The sequence below is a fragment of the Myotis brandtii genome, unplaced genomic scaffold (genome assembly GCF_000412655.1).
Source record: "Myotis brandtii unplaced genomic scaffold, ASM41265v1 scaffold674, whole genome shotgun sequence".
NCBI classification, from domain to species: domain Eukaryota; kingdom Metazoa; phylum Chordata; class Mammalia; order Chiroptera; family Vespertilionidae; genus Myotis; species Myotis brandtii.
In genome coordinates, this window is record NW_005370630.1 from 188698 (window position 1) to 210258 (window position 21561).

The window sequence follows — 21561 nt, forward strand, 5'->3', positions numbered from 1 at the left end:
ATCAGCTGCCTCCTGCACACCCCCCACTAGAGATGTGCCCACAACCAAGGTACATGCCCTTGACTGGAATCAAACCCGGGACCCCTCAGTCCGCAGGCCGACACTCTATCCACTGAGCCAAACTGGTCAGGGCTATTTTTTATTGTTGATAGTATTATAGATATCTCCTATTTTCTCCCCCTTTCCCCCCTCCTAGCCCCCATCCAGACCTATTTTATTTTTTAATATATTTCTATTGATTTCAGAGAGGAAGGGAGAGGGAGATAGAAATATCAATGAGGAGAAAGAATCACTGATTGGCTGCCTCTTGCACGCCCTCCACTGGGGATCAAACCTGCAACCCGGGCATGTGACATGACTGGAATCATACAGTGACCTTCTGGATATAAGTCGATGCTCCACCAGGTCGACATACACCGGTTGGGCAAGAACAGACATTTTAAAAAGAAGAGACAACATTAAAAGAACTAGAAATTCTAATATTTTCCTTTGTCGTCTATATTACACACACACTCCTTGGCTTTGAGAACATTCCATTTTGAAGATCACTGCTCCACAGGACTGAGTTTACATTCTTTAGGATGACATTAAAGGTTTTCAAAATATGACTCCACCTACCTAATTCAGCCTTCTCTCCCACAATTTCCCCTCCATATAGCTAATGTTAACTTGCTGGAGTAAACTGCCAAGAATGCATGCCCTATTCTCTCTTTCTACGCATTCACATTCATCTAGAGATGAAGTCTTTTCTTATTCATTACAGACCTTAAACCACTAAATTGGATTACATGGTTTCTTTCCCATCCAGACTTTGTGCTTCATAAGGAGCTCTTTCATCTTTGTATCCCCAGAGTTCAACCTAGTGCTGGCAAAGAAGAATCAGTAAATGTCAGCACTCTTCCTATTACCTCCTCCTTGTTGGAATTGACTCAAAGATTAAAACATCCCATTTCAGATATTTAAGAATAGCATACTTTCTGACAGCGCTGAGTGCCCCCTTTGTAGAGAGTGTGACTATTCAGAGTTAGGAGAGGGGCCATAAAGGTAACTTTGCAGCTCCCTAAAGCAATGAGATAGGGAATAAACCTGATTCCAAAGAAGAAAAAGGCAGAGAGGTCTGAAAGAAAAGAAATCAGATGCAACGGTCCTGGAGGGCATGGCTAGATTTATAATTTTAAATGGAGGCTCATCATTTATAGTTCTAAAGTTTTCCTTTTTAAGTCAAGAATAGAGGAATTCTACTCATGTTTCCCGGGTGAAGTTAAGAAGTAACTGAGAATGTGCTAATTTCTAACTCTGTTAAATGAGTTCTTTATAAAAATGCTAGTCACTTCTCTTGCAGGATGTAGATATCTGCAATTAATTTTAATCTTCAAATGTACTGATATTAATAGAGAAATAACAAAGGCTTTTTGTTCTCAAATCAAACCTTCACTTTGAAATAGTTTACTATTCTGAATATAATTAAATAATTTCATTCTTTTTCTTTGGTCAGACACTAATATGCCACAAGACAAAAATATTATTGTCCATTTCAAGACCATGGAACAATTACATATTTTCTGCCTGTAACTTGAATTTTTTAAAAAGTATTTTTTCATTTAATCCTCATTTGAGGATTTTTTCCATTGATTTTTAGAGAAAGTGGAAGGGAGGGATGAAGGGAGGGGGAAGATAGAGACGAGAGAGAGAGAGAGAGAAAGCGAGAGAAAGGGAGACAGAGAGAGAGAGAGAGAGAAACATTGATGTGAGAGAGACACATCGATCACTTGCTCTTCCCCCACTCCCCGCCTCCACATGTGACCCAACTGGGGGTGCGGATCCTAACCTGCAACCCAGGAACATACCCTTGACTGGGGACTCAAACCCTCGACCCTTTGGTGCACAGGCTGACACTCTAACCGCTGAGCAACAACAGCCAGGGCCTGAATTTTAATTATATCCTTAATTATGCCATGGAAATATTATCCAGTTTACTTGGAAACCAGAAAGCTTGGGAGGAGATCAGCAGAGGGTAATTAGGAGCTATGACAAAGAAAAGTTTATAACAACATGAGAAAAAGACAACTAGCAAGTTATAAAGAAAACTAAACTAAAATCAGGGTTTTATTAGCCCCCAAAAGCAACTTCTAAGATTGGGTATGTTTTCTTTTCCTATTAATTTCACATGTGACTTTAAATAAATCACTCCCTCCTTGGATCTCGGTTTCCTCATCTATAAGATAAGAGGGATGCACTATCTCTGAAGTCATTTATGGCATAAAACTGGCGAGGGAGCAGTTAAAATAAAGAAGGCTGGTTAAAAGATCCCTCTTTTCCACCTATGCAACACAACTATTGCACGGGTCCCACCCTGTGTAGTAGTCTGAAGAGAAAAAAAATAGAGGATATCTGAATTAGGAAAGAATAATCACAGTTGGGAGTAGGGAGAGGGAGGCACCTTACTGAAAAGGGAGAACTTATACAAGAATCTGAGATACCCTGATCCCCACTCATTTCCTAGAATGCCAGCAGCCGGTCTTTACCTTTAAGAAAGGAGAATTTAGCCCTAGCTGGTTTGGCTCAGTGGGTAGAGTGTCAGCCTGCGGACTGAAGGGTCCTAGGTTCGACCCCGGTCAAGGGCATATGCCCAGGTTGCAGGCTTGATCCCTAGTGGGGGGCGTGCAGGACGCAGCCAATCAATGATTCTCCTCATTGATGTTTCTATCTCTCTCTCCCTTCCTCTCTAAAATCAATAAAAATATATTTAAAAAAAAAGAAAGAAAGGAGAATTTAATATTTTCTCTGGCTGATCTGAATAATCTGAGAGAGAAAAAAACCTAAAGATGCAGATATAAGAGATTCCCCTGTCCCCACCAAAAGAGCCTAACCACATCACCATATCACCCTACAGTGAAGCTCACAGTCAATATGCCCCATTCATATATAAAACTTGAGCAAAAAGATAGAGAAAAGAAAATATGAGAGGAAAGATAAGAAAATTAGAGGACCAGTCTAAAAAAATCCATTATCAGAATAAGTTTTCAGAAAAAATAAACACAGATAAGAAGAATCATCAACAAAATGATTTTTTAAATTTCTCTAAACTGAAGAACACAAATATCCAAATTGAAAGGGTTCACTGAGTGGAGGGCTCACATGGATAAAACAGATTCATATGAAAGCACCTCATCATGAAATTTCACACAACTTGAAATTTTTCTGAAAGAGAAAGATGCTACAAATTTCCAAGAAAAAAAGTTGGTTACAATCAAAAGATTAGTAATCACAAAAGTTTAGTACTTCTCAACAACACTTGAAATTAAAGACAATGGAGCAATGCCTTCGAAATTCTTAGGTACCTACCAGCTTTCCAACTGAGAATTCTGTGTCTAGTCAAATGATGCATCAAGTATGAATTTAGAGTAGATTTTTCCAGTCATGCAATGTCTCAAACACTTTTGTCAGGAAGCTCTAGTATGTTTCCCATAAAAACAAGGGCAGAAGCTAAGAAAAAGAAAAATGTGGCTTCTAGGAAATAGGACATGAAACTGAAGAAAAGAGGCAAAATGAATCCTCATGATGGTGAAGGGAGTTGACATAATGACAGCTGTGGACCAGGCATGGAAGGCAATCACTATAGGTTGAATTATGTCAGAGGCTCTGGGAGAACTTCCTTAGGAAGATGTAATTGATAGAATAGCTGATGAGTCTAAATATCTCAAGAGGAGATTAGACAACTAGTGAAAAGGTTGGGAATGATTTAATATAGTTCTTTTCCCACAGTCTTGTGCAGGGAGATGATGATATAGCAGATAATTTTAATCCTCTGTACAAGTACAAAAAAAATGGTACCTCATCTAATCTTAGAAAGTCAGGGAATGCTTTTTGGAGCAGATGATACCCAAGTTAAGAGCTGAAAAAAAAAACTGGGTAGCTACATGATACTTCAAATGAACTCTATGGTTACAATGACAGAATGCTTAATGATTTCCCACAAATTGTATGGTCCATTCCACTAGTCAGGCTGTAGTGTTACCTTATTATTCAGAGCAGGATAGGGGCCCAACCAAGCGTTTCCAAAAATCTAAGTCATGTGGGCTGCTTGTCACTCAAAGATAGAGTTTGTGATGGCAGCCTGGATTTTCTACTTAGCTATCACATCCCTGTCCTACCCTGTATCCTTTTATTCCATAAAAGTGTCCCTATAGACAAAGGAAAGTGAATCAAAAGAATCAGGCTCACCAAGAGCTTACAAGTTTTCTGGCTACCAAACGCAGAAATACTATCCCAAAGACCAGAGTTCCAACAAGTTGCAGTCTTGAGAGGTTAAGATGAAAACACTTCAAGCTTGTGCATACATACACTTGGTTAGTACAGTCAATAGAAAAGCTCCATTGAGATTTCTGGGGGAAAAAGTTTCAAAAATTCTCTCATTCAACTTGTTAACTTGTTTCTGCTATAACTGCTGGGCTTTTCATTATGCCACCTGCAGACTCAAAGAAAGCATCATAGGGGATATACGGAGGCCCTCCTAGGCAACCACAGCCCACCAAAGCAGCCATAAGAAAAAAGTTGCCACTTAAAAAAGTCTTTAAGCAAGTTGGGACCAAGTTCTCAGATCTTCACTTGACCAAATTGCACTCCTTTTCAAGCAGATAGAAATCTGCCAAAAACAAGTCTCTGGGCAAAATGAAAGGTTCCAGGAAAGAATGAGAGATTTGTAATTTGATAAGGACATCAAACACGCAACTGAAAAGAACTTGCACTTAGCTTTTTGAACATCTAAAAATAGATGCATGCTCAATCTTTCTAACACGCTGTCTCTGGGATGGGGATTTCATCGGCATAGTTTGTTCTCTGTTGTAGCATGTTAGGTGTTTCATAAGACAGATAACAATAGTTCTCCTACATCAAAGGATTTAAATAACTAAACCTCTAACTAATGTGTTGATATCATTATCCCTATTTTCTTGGCTGTGAAACTGAGGCAAAGGATAAATGAGGCTTGCCTGAGGCTAAAAAAAGATTTCTGTCTAGATTAAATAAAAAATTATTAGCTTCACAATCTCTAAATTAAGAGAAGCCATGAGACCTGCAATATAAGATAAGTGCGTTAAATATAGACCACAGAAATAGATTATAGATTTAGTCTGCTGAGGCCTCTTAATATACCTCACTAACCTATTCTCAAAACATTTATCTAAAGAATAATCTCATTGTTTCTAAAGCACAAATGGCTGACTACCTCAGCCAATCAGAGGAGCATGTAATGTGGGTGTGTCAGGTTCAATGTGCAAGGAGTCAGTCAGCATTGCTTTGTGCCGATCACAGACTGCATCCCTTTCTTCTTGCCCAAGAAGAGTTCTTCTTACTCAAGAAGAGCCAAGCTTCTTGCTCATATAGCTCTAGCAGGATAGAAAGTCTTCCTATAACAATGGATCTCCCTCCACTTAGAGAAAGATATCAACAACCAACAGCTGTCCACTTGCAAGACAAGGATACTGCATAGTTCACTGAGTCTTGTTAGATTTGCTAATTTTAAAATGTTTTATACACTCCCCCAAAAATATTTAATTAAGAGTTCCATAGGTACTAAGAATTGCATATGTTAAAAGCGTTCTATATACAGGGTGGGGCAAAAGTAGGTTTATAGTTGTTCATATGGAAAATAATATACAGGCAGTCCTCAGGTTATGTTGGAGATCCATTCCTACGGCGCGACGTAATGCGATTTTCACCGTAAGTCAGAACCCACCTACATAAGCACCTACGTCACTCACATGGAGCACATACACAGCAGTAATGAAGTGAAACAGTAAAAAAAATTTAAAAGAAAGATAACAATTCCTGACCTTTACTTGTGGTAAATAAATAATAAAAAACATAACGCACATATGTACATATGTCGAAATGACGGAACTTTTTTTTATATAAATAAATGGGAGATGGTGACATAACCACGAAACGACGTACATCAAGTCCGACATAACCCGAGGACTGCTTGTAATCCTATATAATAAAGAGCTAATATGAAAATGGTTGTCACACCCTCACGCCCTCGTATCGGGGCCGGGGGACCTGAGGCTGCGCCCCCCACCCAGAGGGGCTTGACAGGGGTAGGGCCGGCCAGGTCTGGGTCTCGCATGATTTCGAGGTGCATGCTGGTGGGTGGGGACTTGACTCTGGGTCCCACGGCGCGCCCCAGACTCTGACAGGAGGGAGATTTTCATATACATTTTACTAATTTCCTTTCTTCGCTGACACTTCTATTATAGAGAAAGGGCAAATAGCAATATTAAAATATTTCCTCTAATTAATTCCCTTTTAATGTGCATGAATTTCGTGCACCAGGCCACTAGTAAATAAATAATAATAATACAAGAATAAACAGTTTCACATACAACTGTAAATCTACTTTTGCCCCACCCTGTATACATACAACTATCTAATGTGCACAAAAAAATTGCATAAACATGAACCCCACACACTCACAAAGAGAAGAAAAAAGTAATTTTCAACTACACCTGTTCTTAAAGTCAAGGTTCTAAAATTAGAATAGATTATAAGGATTACTGATGCTTGTCTTTTAGAGGCAACATGATAGAGTGAAAAACCCATGGGCATTTGAGATGTACAAATGCATCTCACAACCCAGGACTGGATTCTAGCTCTGACTCAACACCTAACCAGGTATGGAATTTGAGGCAGGTTATTTAAACTCTATGAGTGTCAGGTTTCTCAACTGCAAAATAGAATAATACCATCTACCTTTTAAGGTTGCTGTCGGGATAAAAAAAAATCTACAAAGCCAGACACACACAGTAAATATGAAAAATCTCCCTTGTGATCCTCGGAGCAAACATTCCAGGTAACTCCAAGGAAAATAAAATTTACATCCTCATAATCAGCTAACAACTTAACTTCCTACTTTAGGGTAGTATCTAAGAACAGAAACTAATGTTCTGAAGTACATTCGCTAATTTCTCAAATGTACTAATTTATGAAGCTTTTGCAAATTTAAGTATCCTCAGAAGTGCTCAACTGGCTATAGATAGAGATCTTGTGTGAATAATCAGCTATTACTGCAAAGCAGGTCTCTAATGCTTTTCAATTTCATTTTCATCTGCCTTTCTGTTCTCCCCCAAATTGTTCAACTTCTCAATAAAAGATCAAAATACATATTAAATGTATATAATTCAGGCTGTCACTCAAAAAGACTACCAATAAAGTTATTTAATTGATATGTTTTATTTTTCAATATATCTCAAAGAAATATAGACCTATTTAAAGGTTTATGCTTACACTGACTGAAGCCTTCAGATGACACAATTTGGAGCTAAAAATATCCCTTCCTATCTCAGCTTTGTAGTAATTCTTCAACTGTTAAAGTACAGGACCTACTATCATTTTTATGCTTTTTTCTGGAGCTATTCTATTCCCTTCACACTAGGAATAACTATTCCTACATATTGCTCCACCATCACAAATTCCAATTCTTTCTTATAAGACTCAGAAAGTGACATTTATGAAGCAGTCCAAACGGTGTTTCCTGATACTCCTCTAGAGGGCACACAGGGCTCTTCTAACTTTACCATGCATGCCCCTAACGTCAGATAAAAATTCAATGTCCCCTGAAACATGTGCCATCTGGCTGTACCTGCCGACATTATTCTACTAATCCATTGATTACTCAATGCATTTACTGAGACTTTGGCATCTAATGCATAGTCTTTCTTTCCACCTGAACTTTAGGCAAGTTACTCAAGCTCTCTGAGCCCTATCCTTCTCATCTGTAAAATGTGGATAAAGATAGTATCTACCTGAGTGTAGTTGGAGGATTAAATGAAATAATGTACATTAAATATCTAGCATGTAGGCCTATGGTTTTAGAAAACTGGTGAACTAAGAACCCAAAAATTCTGTTATGAACACCTAAAAACTTTGGGTAAGACATTACTGCAAATATAGTCAAACTTATAAGAAAGAAAAGGAAAATACCAAGCACCAGAACTGAAGAAGGAAATGAACACTTAGTTGAAACCTTGGCTACCCTAACTGAGGTGGTTTTTTTTGCTTGGTTTTGTTTTTATTGATTTCAGAGAGGAAGAGAGAGGGAGCGAGAGATAGAAACTTCAATGATGAGAGAGAATCATTGATCATCTGCCTCCTGCATGTCCCACACTGCAGATTGAGCCTGCAACCTGGGCACGTACCCTGACTTGGAATTTAACTGTGGCCGCCTGGTTCATATGTTGATGCTCAACCATTGAGCCATGCTGGCCGGGCTTAACTGAGGTTTTTAAAGGCTTCATTGGGCCAAAATAAGTGTCTTGAAGCTGATATGAAGCAGGAAATTTGAACTGAGACCTTACATAAAGGGGACCTCAGTGAAAGGGTAAACTTCAGAGAAAAAATAATCTACCTACAGCATAGGGAGTCATCCTGAAGGTTTGTCTGTCTCTGGGCTTGGGACACAAAATTCTGAAGAACATTACTTCTAACCTAGAATTCTATACAAAGGTAAGTTGTCATTCAAGAAAAGGATGGAATAAAACATTCTCAAACATGCAAGTTCTCAAAATATTTACCTTCTGTGCTCTTTCTTTGAGAAGCCAATAAAGTTTGGGTTCCTTTGAAATGAGGAAGTAAACCAAGAAAGAGAAAAACATGGGATCTGGGAACCTGGTATCCAACACAGGAGGGAGAAGGGAATTCCCAGAACGATGGTAAAGAGAAGCCCCAGGATGACAGCTCTGCAACAGCCTAGAGAGCAACCAGTAGAGAGATTTGAAGAGAGAATGGATGGCTCACAAGAGGGCTGTCTCAAAGGAAAAAATAAGCCCTTTGTTCAACTACTTTATTGAAGTATGATTGACATATAAAAAACTGTGCATAGGAAACTTTGGGCTTTTAAAAGAAATGTCTGACTTCAGATCTGGATACAATACAATAGAGATTACACATATGAAATATTATTGCCAAAAAAGTTGAAACTGAATCTAATCTGGGAAAAAGAAAAAAGTTAAATGACATCAGTAGAAAGCAATTGGACACACCAAAGATGTGGGATGTTCTACAGGACAAATAATCGGTTTCTTTGAAAAGTAAGTGGCATAAGGAAAAAAAATGGTTGGAGGGGAGACTGTTCTAGAGTAAAAGAGACTAAAAAGATATAATCGCGCCCTAGCTGGTTTGACTCAGTGGATAGAGTGTCAGCCTGCGGACTCAAGGGTCCCAGGTTCAATTCCGGTCAAGGGCATGTACCTTGGTTGCGGGCACATCCCCAGTTCGGGGGCACATGCCCAGGTTGCAGGCTAGATCCCCAGTGGGGGGTGTGCAGGAGGCAGCCGGTCGATGATTCTCTCTCATCACTGATGTTTCTATCTCTCTCTGTCCCTTCCTTCCTCTCTAAAATGAAATAATTAAAAAAAAAAAAAGATATAATTAGCCTGGCCAGTGTGACTCAATGGTAGAGCATCGACCTATGGGACCAGGAGGTCAGGGTTCCATTCCCGATCGGGGCACATGCCCGGATTGTGGGCTCGATCCCCAGTGTGAGGCATGCAGGAGGCGGTCGATCAATGATTCTCTCTCATTGATGTTTCTGAAAAATATTATGTTAAACAAAATAAACCAGAATAAAATTATATGATTCCATTTATATCTAGTTCATAAATAAGCAAAATTAAGATATGTTGATAGAAATCAGAATAGCAGTTGACTCTATAGGTGGGGGACTGACTAACAAGAAACACAAAGGAAATTTCAGAGGTGATGGAAATGTTCTAGATTTGGGTAATGGTAAATTGGATGTATATATTTTTCAAAAGTGGGGGGTGTGCAGGAGGCAGCCGGTCGATGATTCTCTCTCATCACTGATGTTTCTATCTCTCTCTGTCCCTTCCTTCCTCTCTAAAATGAAATAATTAAAAAAAAAAAAAGATATAATTAGCCTGGCCAGTGTGACTCAATGGTAGAGCATCGACCTATGGGACCAGGAGGTCAGGGTTCCATTCCCGATCGGGGCACATGCCCGGATTGTGGGCTCGATCCCCAGTGTGAGGCATGCAGGAGGCGGTCGATCAATGATTCTCTCTCATTGATGTTTCTGAAAAATATTATGTTAAACAAAATAAACCAGAATAAAATTGTATGATTCCATTTATATCTAGTTCATAAATAAGCAAAATTAAGGTATGTTGATAGAAATCAGAATAGCAGTTGACTCTATAGGTGGGGGACTAACAAGAAACACAAAGGAAATTTCAGAGGTGATGGAAATGTTCTAGATTTGGGTAATGGTAAATTGGATGTATATATTTTTCAAAACTCATTGAACCCATTAATATCTGTATTTTACTGTGTGTAAATTATCCCCCCCCAAAAGGGAAGGGAGGGCCATGTACATTTCTGCATAAATTTTTTGTTCTTCAATGCATAGGTAGGTTGAACATATTAATACATCTGTTTGCAGTCACCAGAAATAGCAGAAGAAGATCTGCCCCCCAATTCAAAAAAGATGGCAACGTTATCACACAGACTGGACTTTTTCAAAAGGACATCAATTTTAGAATAATTTATGATGGCTTTTTCTCAGTTTGTGGGCCACCAGCCACTGGGAGACTGTGTACTCATATCCATATGCCCTTGTTAGTTTCTTTTAAAAATATATATATTTTTATTGATTTCAGAGAGGAAGGGAGAGGTAGAGAGAGATAGAAACATCAATGATGAGAGGGAATCATTGATTGGCTGCCTCTTGCATGCCCCCTACTGGGGATCGAGCCCACAACCCGGGCATGTGCCCTCGATCAGATTTGAACCTGGGACCCTTCAGTGCGAAGGCCGACATTCTACCCACTGAGCCAAACCAGCCAGGGCGGGATCTGTAATTTTTTAAAGTTCTTTTGTACTTCTTTCCAGTGAATCTATCTAATAATTTTGCTTATTCATTAATTTCATATAAATAGAATTTTTTAAAGTAAATTTGAAGTATATATATATTTTTCATAAAGATGTACTATTACCTTAAAATATTGGAAACCAGTGACTAAATGTCTAAATCTTTACTTAGTAATTAAACTAAAAAGAGTTGAAGAGTACATGCACAACAAAGTATGTGATGCAATAATATATATTTTAAAAAGCATTGTAAACTATAAAGCACTGGAAAAACATAAGATAACATTTACCTTTTATAAACAATAAAAATCAAGAAATAGTTTTTCACCTTAAGTTTTGGATATATGTGGCGCAGAGAATCTGCAGTTCCCTTGTCAGCCTCATCAGGAATACACATGATATCTAGCTTCATTTTCATCTTGAATTCTGCAGATAAAGCCTTTTGGACATCCCTGGTTGTAATGACAATGACTTCTACAGCACAAAAGAAAAAAAAGAAGGAAAAATACAAAAACTCTCATTCATTTAGATAATGATTTGTCTATTTTAATTAGATTTGGTCTGTTTCTAACAGTTAATATTGTTGAGCCTTTTCAATGCATTTTACTGCGTTCTCTCAATTCTTAATAACAATCTCATTTTACAAATGAGGAAACTGGGACTTTATATTGTTTGACTTTGTTCAGGGTCACATGATTAGTAAGCAATGGATTCAAGATAAAACTCAGGTCTGTCTAATTAGAGCCCTCACTTTAATATATTACATGATGCTTCTTGATGTAAAGAACCCAGAGGAGCATTCATCAAAGCATATACAAATGGGATCCCATTTTAAATCTTCATTCACTACAGAGAAAAAGCTATCACCATTTCCTATGAGGTAGCCACAATGAACCCTCGTTAGAGGCAATTTTCACATAACAGATGTCTTTACTTTATCCATGTAGCTATCAACCAATGCTAGAAAACTTGGGGTTTTGTCATGGATCTTTGATAGGGTAATGTAAATCCACTGTAACATAACATATGTTGCTGACGTCTGAAGATTGAATTTTAGCATCTCTATAGTGGAAAAATTTCCACTTGTTCCATTATAGTATTCCAGGTCACAATTATCTTCCCCTTTCACTGTAAGCATTCTTTTCTATTTTCTTCCCTTCTCTTCTTTCTTTCTTTTTCAAATCATTTAACCTTCCTTCTTCCTTTTTTTTCTTCTTTCTTCCTCTCCCTACTCTGCTTTCTTTTAGTCACTAACTTACTCATTCATCCAATAAATACAAATACATTTAATATGTAAAGAACAAATAGGCACTGAGAATTCAGAAATGAACTCAACATGGTTCTTATTTTTAAGAAACCTAACATGAAGAAATTATACATGGAAATGGTTAAGGAAGGTATCATGGAAGGGATGGCCTTTGAGGACACAATGAATTTTAAGTACAACAAACATTTCTTTTAATTAAAAATATTTTTATTGAAATGATTGGGGTGACACTGGTTAATAAAATTATACAGGTTTCAGGTGTACAATTATGCAATATTACAAAAATTTCTTTAGTACATATTTATGTAAAATGCTGACATTACAAAAATGAATTAGGTATATTACTTGCTCTCAGAGAGATCAGTCCCCCAGGCCATTAACTACAGCATGAAACAGGCATTGAGAGGTACTAAGATAGAAAACCAAAGTGTGATGGAAGCATAGAAGACAAGGTGATTGATGCTGTTCAGGATTTCAGAGAGAAGGAGAGGACATTTTAGGTAGAGTGGGTAGAGTGAAAGAAGTAACAACTGCAAAAGTCAGTCTAATAATTGGACCAAGACTTTTCTGTATGGAGAGATACAAAAGCTAAGGTCTATGTTAACTTCTCTAAAATCATGACTTGGTTATTAAACTCTAGAATACTATGTTTAGTAAGCACTCTCCCATTCCTTAGTGAGAAGGAATTTTTTATGTAGGGGGTATTAAATATACCACAAAAGGCCACCCCTAAGCATAACTAACTATACCTAGAGCAAAAGTAAAAAGAAAAAAAAAGTTACAGATGATGTATCCTAAAAAAGTAATTAACAGAAATTATGAGATTTTAAAGTATGTTAAGGTGTGTCCTTCACCTGTGCAACTGAGCTCTAAAAACAAAATCTCTTCTAAAACATATCTCTTAACATCAATGTCACATAGACTACTTCATAGAAATGTTATGGGTTTGTTTCAGGAAGGCAGTTCTCATAGTGGAATGATCAATGGATCACAAGACTGGGCCCTAGGATCTAGCACCACCTCCATCCAGTCCTTGGATTTGCTATATCTAACTACATATAGGGCACTTCAAACTCTTTGTGGTCAAAGCTAAACTCATTATCTTCATTCAAACCTGTTCCTTGTCTCTTATTCCCTTTCCTAGTTAATGCTATCACCTAGTCCAGTGGTCGGCAAACTCATTAGTCAACAGAGCCAAATATCAACAGTACAATGATTGAAATTTCTTTTGAGAGCCAAATTTTTTAAACTTAAACTATATAGGTAGGTACATTGTTATTAACTTAATTAGGGTACTCCTAAGGCTTAGGAAGAGCCACACTCAAGGGGCCAAAGAGCCGCATGTGGCTCGCGAGCCGCAGTTTGCCGACCACTGATCCTAGTCACACAAGCAAAAAGTAGAGGGAACGCTTCTCTTTTTTTCCTACTTCCCCTCCTCTTAATCATCAACTTTCTCAAATGTTCCCTCTTCTCCATCCTTAGTGCTACTTCTTTAGTTCAGGCCCTCTCCATTGCTGGTGTGGACTTCTGTATCAATCTAACTCATCCCCCTGTTTATAGTCTTGACTCCTTCAAATTCATTCCTCATATAGCTTCTAAAGCAATTTTTAAAAACTGTAAATCTAAGTTATCAAATTTATTACTATAAAGTTGTTCATAATATTCCCTTATCTTTTTAATGTCTATAGGATCTGTAGATATGTCTCCTCTCTCATTACTGTTACAGTAGGTCCTTGGGTTACGTCGGAGATCCGTTCCTAAACGCGATTTTTGCTGTAAGTCGGAACCCACCTACATAAGCACCTACGTCATTCACATGAAGCACATACACAGAAGTAATGAAGTGAAACAGTAAAAAAAATTTTAAAGAAAGATAACAATTCCTGACCTTTACTTGTGGTAAATAAATAATAAAAAACATAAAGCACATATGTACATACGTCGAAATGACGGAACATTTTTTTTTTTAATAAATGGGAGATGGCAATGTAACCACGAAAAAACGTACATCGAGTCCAACATAACCCGAGGACTGTCTGTATTAGTAATTTCTTTTCTCTTTTTTTCCAGATCAATCTAACTAAAGACTTAACAATTTTATTGATTTTTCTCTAATGCTTTTGTTTTCTATTTTATTTATTTCTGCTCTTATCTTTTTAAAACTTGATCATCTAATATTCTTTTTTCAAAAGATATATTTTATTGATTTCAGAGAGGAAGAGAGAGGGAGAGAGAGACAGAAACATCAATGATGAGAAAGAATCATTGATCCACGTCCTGCATGCCCCACACTGGGGCTCGAGCCGGCACGTGGCCCAAACGGGAATCAAACCGAGATCTCCTGATTCATAGGTTGACACAACCACTGAGCCAAGCCGGCCGGGCTAAAGATTTTAAACTGATTTTTAGAGAGAGAGGAAGAGAGAAACATCGATGTGAGAGTGAAACATCGATCAGCTGTCTCCTGCACGACCCCTAGTGGGGATCAAGCCCACAACTGGGGCATGGAGCCAGCAACATGGGAATCAAACCAGCAACCTTTCAGTGCACAGGAAGTTGCCCTACCAACTGAGCCACAACAGCCAGGGCTACTTTTATCTTTTTAAAAATCTCCTTTCTACTTATTTAGGTTTCATTTGCTCTACTTCTTCTAGTTTCTGAAAGAACTTTGATGATAATTTGAGACATTTCTTCTTTTCTACTATAGTGCTTAATGCTATAAGTTTTCCTATAAACAGAACTTTAGTTACATAAAATTTTAATACAGTGTATTTCATTTTCAGTAAATTCAAAATATTTTCTAATTTCCCTTGTGATTTCTTCTTAAACACACAGATTATGTAGAAGAATGTGATTTAATCTCCAAATTCTTAGAATTCTCTTGATATCTTTCTGTTATTGATGTCTAATTTAACTTTACCATGGTCAGAGAATATAGTTTGTATGATTCTAATCCTTATACATTTATTGAGACCTGTTTTGTTTCCAAAAATGTAGTCTATCTTGGTAAAAGTACTTGAAAAGAATTTATATTCTGCTTTATTGGGTGAAATGTTCTACAAATGTCAATTAGGTCAAATTATAGAAAATCCTGAAGTATCTACAAAAAAGCTATCAGAATTAATAAATGTATTAAGCAAAGTTGCAGGATAAAAGGTTAGTATAAAAAACTGTGGTTTTTTTGCCTTAGCTAGTTTGGCTCAGTTGATAGAGCGTCGGCCTGGAGACTGAAGGGTCCCAGGTTTGATTCTAATCAAGGGCACATACCTGGGTTGAGAGCTTAATCCCCAGTGGGGGGTGTGCGGGAGGCAGCCGATTGGTGATTCTTTCTCATCATTGCTGTTTCTATCTCTCTCTCCCTCTCCCTTCCTCTCTAAAATCAATAAAAAAATATTTTTAAAAAAACCTGTATTTTTATGTATTAGCAACAAACAACTGGAAATTAGGATATTGTATAACAATTACCATTTACAACAGCATCAAAAATATAAACTACTTAGAGATAAATTTAATAAAATATGTTTAAGTCCTACACACGGAAAACTATAAAATTACTGAGAGAAATTACAGAAGATATAAATAAATAGAGAGATATACCATGCTCATGGATCAGAAGACTCAGTATTATTATGATGTGAATTTTCTTCCTATTGGTCTATAGCAGTGATGGCGAACCTTTTGAGCTCGGCGTGTCAGCATTTTGAAAAACCCTAACTTAACTCTGGTGCCGTCTCACATATATAAATTTTTTGATATTTGCAACCATAGTAAAACAAAGACATATTTTTGATATTTATTTTATATATTTAAATGCCATTTAATAAAGAAAAATCAACCAAAAAAATGAGTTCGCGTGTCACCTCTGACACGCATGTCATAGGTTCGCCATCACTGGTCTATAGATTCAATTCAATCATAATCAAAATCCCACCAACCCTTTTTGTAGATATTGGTAAGCTAATTCTAAAGTTTATCTAAAGATGCAAAGGACATGCTTGACATAGAATAACTAAAGTACCAATCTAACCACATTATACTTTTGTTTAAACCTTTCACTGTTTTCCCACTGCTTGCAGGGAAAAAAAATCTAAATTCCTCAGCATGGAAGACAAACACACTTTATAGCATGACCCCTGATTACCTCTCTCATTACATCTAATCCTCCTCCTTATACTTTATATTATTGCCACATAGAATGAATAGCAGTTGCCAGAACATGCTGTGCTGATCATGAGTCTATATCTCATCATTTCTGCATGGAATACTCTCTCCTCACTTGTCAATCTGATAATCTATGTTTCAAGAATTAACTCAAGGATCAGCTACTCTGTGAAGTGTTCCCTGAATCCCTCAAGTATAAACAGCAACTTCCTCTGTATACCCCATCACTTATAATGTACCTCTATTGTAACATTTACCATACTACACAGTGATAATCTATTTATATGTGTATCTCTCTGCTAGACTTTAAGGTCTAATGGAGATCAGGACCTGAGTTATCTTTCCTTGTTTTTTTTTAATCCTCACCCGAGGATATTTTTCCATTGATTTTTAGAGAGTGGAAGAAAGAGAGACAAAGACAGAGAGAAATATTGACGTGAGAGAAACATATCGATTAGTTGCCTCCTGCACACACCCCAATCAGGGCCTGGACCAGGGAGGATCCAGAAATCGAGGTACATGACCTTGACCATAATTGAACCCAGTTCCCTTTGGTCCACAGGCTGACACTCTATCCCAGCGGTTCTCAACCTGTGGGTCGCGACCCCTTTGGGGGTCGAACGACCCTTTCACAGGGGTCGCCTAAGACCATCGGAAAACACATATATAATTACATATTGTTTTTGTGCTTAATCACTATGCTTTAATTATGTTCAATTTGTAACAATGAAAATACATCCTGCATATCAGATATTTATATTATGATTCATAACAGTAGCAAAATTACAGTTATGAAGTAGCAACGAAAATAATTTTATGGTTGGGGGTCACCAAAACATGAGGAACTGTATTAAAGGGTCGCGGCATTAGGAAGGTTGAGAACCACTAAAAGGCTGAGTTATCTTTTCAATTCTGTACCCCAGTGCTAATATATAACTTGGCACATATAGATTCACAGTAAGTATTGAATATGAGGTGTGTGAATCCCCACCATTTCTCAACCTTTTTTCACACAGCAATAGAGTATTCCTATGTCCCTAATTTAAAGAGGCTAGTCTCCAGTCAACAGAGTCCTAGTCTTCTCTCACTCATCCTCTCCTCTCTCACCCTCATAAAAACGACAAATCATTGGGATCAAACACCCTAAAAGTTTTATAAGTGCATGTCATTACCATAGCTCACCTTCAAATCCAACACGCTCAAGCAGGTTCAATGGGTACCAAATTAAAGGTTTGTTCCCAACTGGAAGAAGAGGTTTAGGAATGCTGGAAGTCAGGTCTGTCATCCGAGATCCCCCTCCAACTGCCATTACTACTGCTTGAAATTCCATTTTTACCAACTGTAATCACAGAGAAAAACAATTAACAGGGAAAAAAGTAACAAAAATTGAAGCATACACACTAATAATGCTATTTCTATCTAGGCTATTGATACCCACTATGTCAAATGCATCACTCCCAACTCCAATAACCAGATAAGAAAGGTTTCTTAGCTGTAGTAAACATAATCTTTATCATATTCTCTCAATACAGGGTAAGAAAAAAGTAGGTTTACAATTCTTCGTATGGCAAACCCTATATCATGAAAGCCTAATATGCTAAGTGTCTGGTCGACCGGTCACCATTCAACCAATCAAAGCATAATATGCTAATGATATGCTAAGGCCGCTCAACTGCTCAATATGAAATGCATTGACCACCAGGGGGCAGACGCTCCGACTGGTAGGTTAGTTTGCTGCTGGGGTAGGTTAGCTTGCTGGTGGGGTCCCTTGGCCTGGCCCGCACCCTCTCGCAATCCGGAACTCCTTGGGGGATGTCAGAGAGCTGGTTTCGGCCCAATCCCACAAGCCAGGCTGAGGGGCCCACAGGTGCACAAATTCGTGCACTGGGCCTCTAGTAATATAATAATCTATATAATAAAAGCCTAAGCAACTGTTATGGTGCAACGACCAGAACGACTGGTCGCTATGATGAGTACTGACCACCAGGGGGCAGACGCTCATTGCAGGAGCTGCCACCTGGTGGTCAGTGCGCTCCCACAGGGGGAGCGCTGCTCAGCCAGAAGCTGGGCTCATGGCTAGCGAGTGCAGTGGCAGTGGTGGGAGCCTCTCCCACCACTGTGGCAGCACTAAGGAGCAGTGAGCCGAGTGGTAAGGAGCAGCGAGTAGGCGGGCGGTAAGGAGCGAGGGGTCCCAGACTGTGAGAGGGATGTCACAGGGGAACATCCCCCAAAGGGTTCCCGCATGAATTTCATGCACCAGGCCTCTAGTTAAATAAACAATAATACAAGAATAAACTGTGTGTTTCACTTATAGTTCTTACAACTGCAAACCTACTTTTGCCCCACCCTGTATATACTCCAGCTGGGCAGATAGGCTGGAGAAGGAATATAAATTTAAAAAATCTGGCCCCTGCCCTTGAATTGCTCACAATTAAGTAGAGAAGACAAATTCAGTAAATTATAACATGCTATCATTAGTGCTATTGCAGAGATATACCGAGTGGCCAGATTATTATGACCACCCCATCAGTACTTCATTGACACTTCCAAAAATACTGAATATTGAAAACTTCCTAAGCAAATACTCTCAAGGTTTTATTATTATTATTATTTGCATAACTAATTCACTTCATTGTACTGATGGGGTGGTCATAATAATTTGGCCACTCAGTGTATATCCAAGATGAAGTAGGCAAATAGTGAAGGTAATACCTGAGTCTTCTTAGAAAAGACAGGGAAGGTTTTATAGAAAGTAATACTTGCACTGACTCTTGAAGAAGTAATAGTTTACCAAGTGGGCTTCTGATTCAGTTCCTATTCCTTGAAACTTTCTATAACTTCTGGCTAAAATCAACTGCACACTACAAGCATAGTAGGTCTCTGAAAAGTATGAAATGACTTAAGATTCCTCCAATAATTCAGCCAATTGTTCCCATCTTCTCATTACCCCCAACTATATTAAACACAAATGTAGGCTTGTATCTGGATCTAGATTTGAAAAGCTCAATTGCAGAAACAATCCAAATGAATTCCTTTTTAGGAATCCAAATTTAAGGATCCTATTTGACCTTCAAAAGAATCTCTTTACAGCAGCTACCACAGAAAAGAGGCAGAGTAAAAGGTCATAAATCCGAATTGATTAAAAATAAAAGCACTCTTTGCCCCAGTCAGGTAGCTCAGTTGGTTGGAGCATCGTCCTGTACACCAAAAGGTTGTGAGTTCGATTCCAGGCAGGGCACATACCTAGGTTGTGGGTTCGTTCTCAGGTCGGAGCACGTCTGGGAGGCACCAATCAATGTTTCTCTCATAGATGTTTCTCTCTCTCTCTCTCCTTTCCTCTCTCTAAACATATCCTCGGATGAGGATTAAAATAATAAAAATAAAAGTATTCTTTGACGTTTTGACTTACAACAAATAATGCAATCTTTTTAAGCACTTTTACCATCATTATGATCAGTCCTGGGCCCCTCACATTAATATCTAAACTGCAGTACTTACACTCAAAATGAAGGCTCTTGAACAATGTTCACACTTAAAGATATGGTAATTTCGATGGCAGCAAGCATGGACTCAGATTAGAATTTAACTTAAATTTGGCACTCTATAACGCCCCTCACATCTGACGTTATTAAGAATAGAGCACTGGCCTGGCTGGTTTGGCTCAGTGGATGGAGCATTGGCCTGCAGACTATAGGGTCCTGGGTTCGATTCTGCTCAGGGTCACATGCCCGGGTTGCAAGCTCGATCCCCAGTGGGGAGCGTGTGGGAAGCAGCCAATCAATGATTCTCATCACTGATGTTTCTCTCTCTCTCTCTCCCTTTCTCTCTAAAATCAATAAAAATATATTTTAAAAAAATAGAGCCCTAGTCCTTCCGTAGCCAAAAGGCCCGAGTCTGAGTTCTGGTTCTGCCATTTACAGGTGGTGTGACCAGGGGCCTGACATTTACAACTCTTCGCGTCCTCAGTTCCCAGAAAGGAGCCTGGCGGTAAGTTCCCAGGCCCTGGAGTCAGAGGGGCTGGGTGTGAATTCCAGCTCTACCAGGAATGAGCTGTGTGCGCAGGGCGAGCGACATCACTTTCCTAGGCCTCGGTTTTCTTCATGTTCTGAGTGAGGATAATGATCGTTTCTGCGTCACAGAGTTGTGGAGGATAAATGAGTTACGCCACGTAAAGCACACAAAATAACGCCAGCCCCAGAGCCAGCGCTATAAAAGCTAGATATTATTAGCGGCTGCCCATGACTCACGCTGCTGTATCGCTCCGGTCTCTGCGTTACCATTCCTGTTTCCTCGGTGCCCTCCTCCGGGGCCCAGTAGTCACCGACTACACTTGAAGACTCAGTGGTAAGAACCATCTGGCCTAAGCAGTCATTCCCCACCCTGCCCACCCTCCTGGTAGAGCGACTCCTTCCCCCGAGGTGCTGCTCTCCACCATGTCCAGACGCCTCTGCCTTCACAGGCGTTAACGCCCATGGACTTCAATGTCTGTTCCCCGCGAGGTCCTTGAAGGCGGGGGCTGTGTCATCGCTGTATTATTCCCGGGACCTCACGCACCCCCATCCCACCCCCACCCCCCACCCCAGGCGCCAGGCACTCGGCGTCTGGGATGAGCGTCTGTGGCCCTCACCACCCAGCGCAGGAGGCGACCCGGTGCAGAGGGACAGACAGCAGAACCCGCGCGCCGGCCGGGACCGGGGGCTCCTCGCTCTCGGCGAGGCTCTGGGCGACAACACGGACATAACTATCCGCGACGCCAGGCGGGCTGTCGATGCCTCAGAGTCACTGCCGGGACCCGGTGGGATGGGAATCAAGGCAACGTCTCTCCGCGGCCTCTCGAGTGGGAGAGGGCGGTCAGGGCAGCGCAGACACGCTTCCATCACAGCCCCACGGCCTCATCCCTTTGTAACCGGGTAAGAGAAAACACGGGTCATAATCGATCCCTCACACGGAGCTTACTGTATTCCGTTTTATATGTCACTGCCTCGCACCTAAACAACTACAAACAGGAGAATCGTGAACGAAGGGCTCACGTGGAAGGAGTTCGGGCACTGCGCTAAGGGCGTCGGGTCCTGGGTGTGGGGTTCACGCGCTGTGACTTCGGCAGATCCTCCGCTTCCTGAAACTCAGTTTCTCCACCTGTTGCACGAGGTGGTTGGCTCGGGTTCTCCCCAAGTTCTCTTCTAGTTTGGACACTTGGCTTCCCGGCCGGCCGGGTCGCGCAGGGACTCGAGCTGGCGACTCTCGGGCTC

General features: G+C 39.6%; 1 protein-coding gene across 2 annotated transcripts in view; it reads right to left on the reverse strand.

Moving 5' to 3' along the window:
• The window catches only part of EIF2B3 (eukaryotic translation initiation factor 2B, subunit 3 gamma, 58kDa), an 89544-nt gene extending 67989 nt beyond the window's left edge, over positions 1-21555 (reverse strand). The window contains exons 1-3 of one of the 2 annotated variants that reach the window (XM_005881250.2): positions 21343-21555; positions 17495-17651; positions 11213-11358 (exon numbers count right to left, since the gene is read on the reverse strand). In XM_005881250.2, coding sequence (XP_005881312.1) covers positions 11213-11358; positions 17495-17642 — 294 coding nt within the window. In that variant the 5' untranslated portion in view covers positions 17643-17651; positions 21343-21555. Of the gene's footprint in view, positions 1-11212; positions 11359-17494; positions 17652-21342 lie in introns of those variants that run through there. The other variant, XM_014529207.1, reaches the window with a different exon arrangement.
• Positions 21556-21561: the final 6 nt, after the last annotated feature.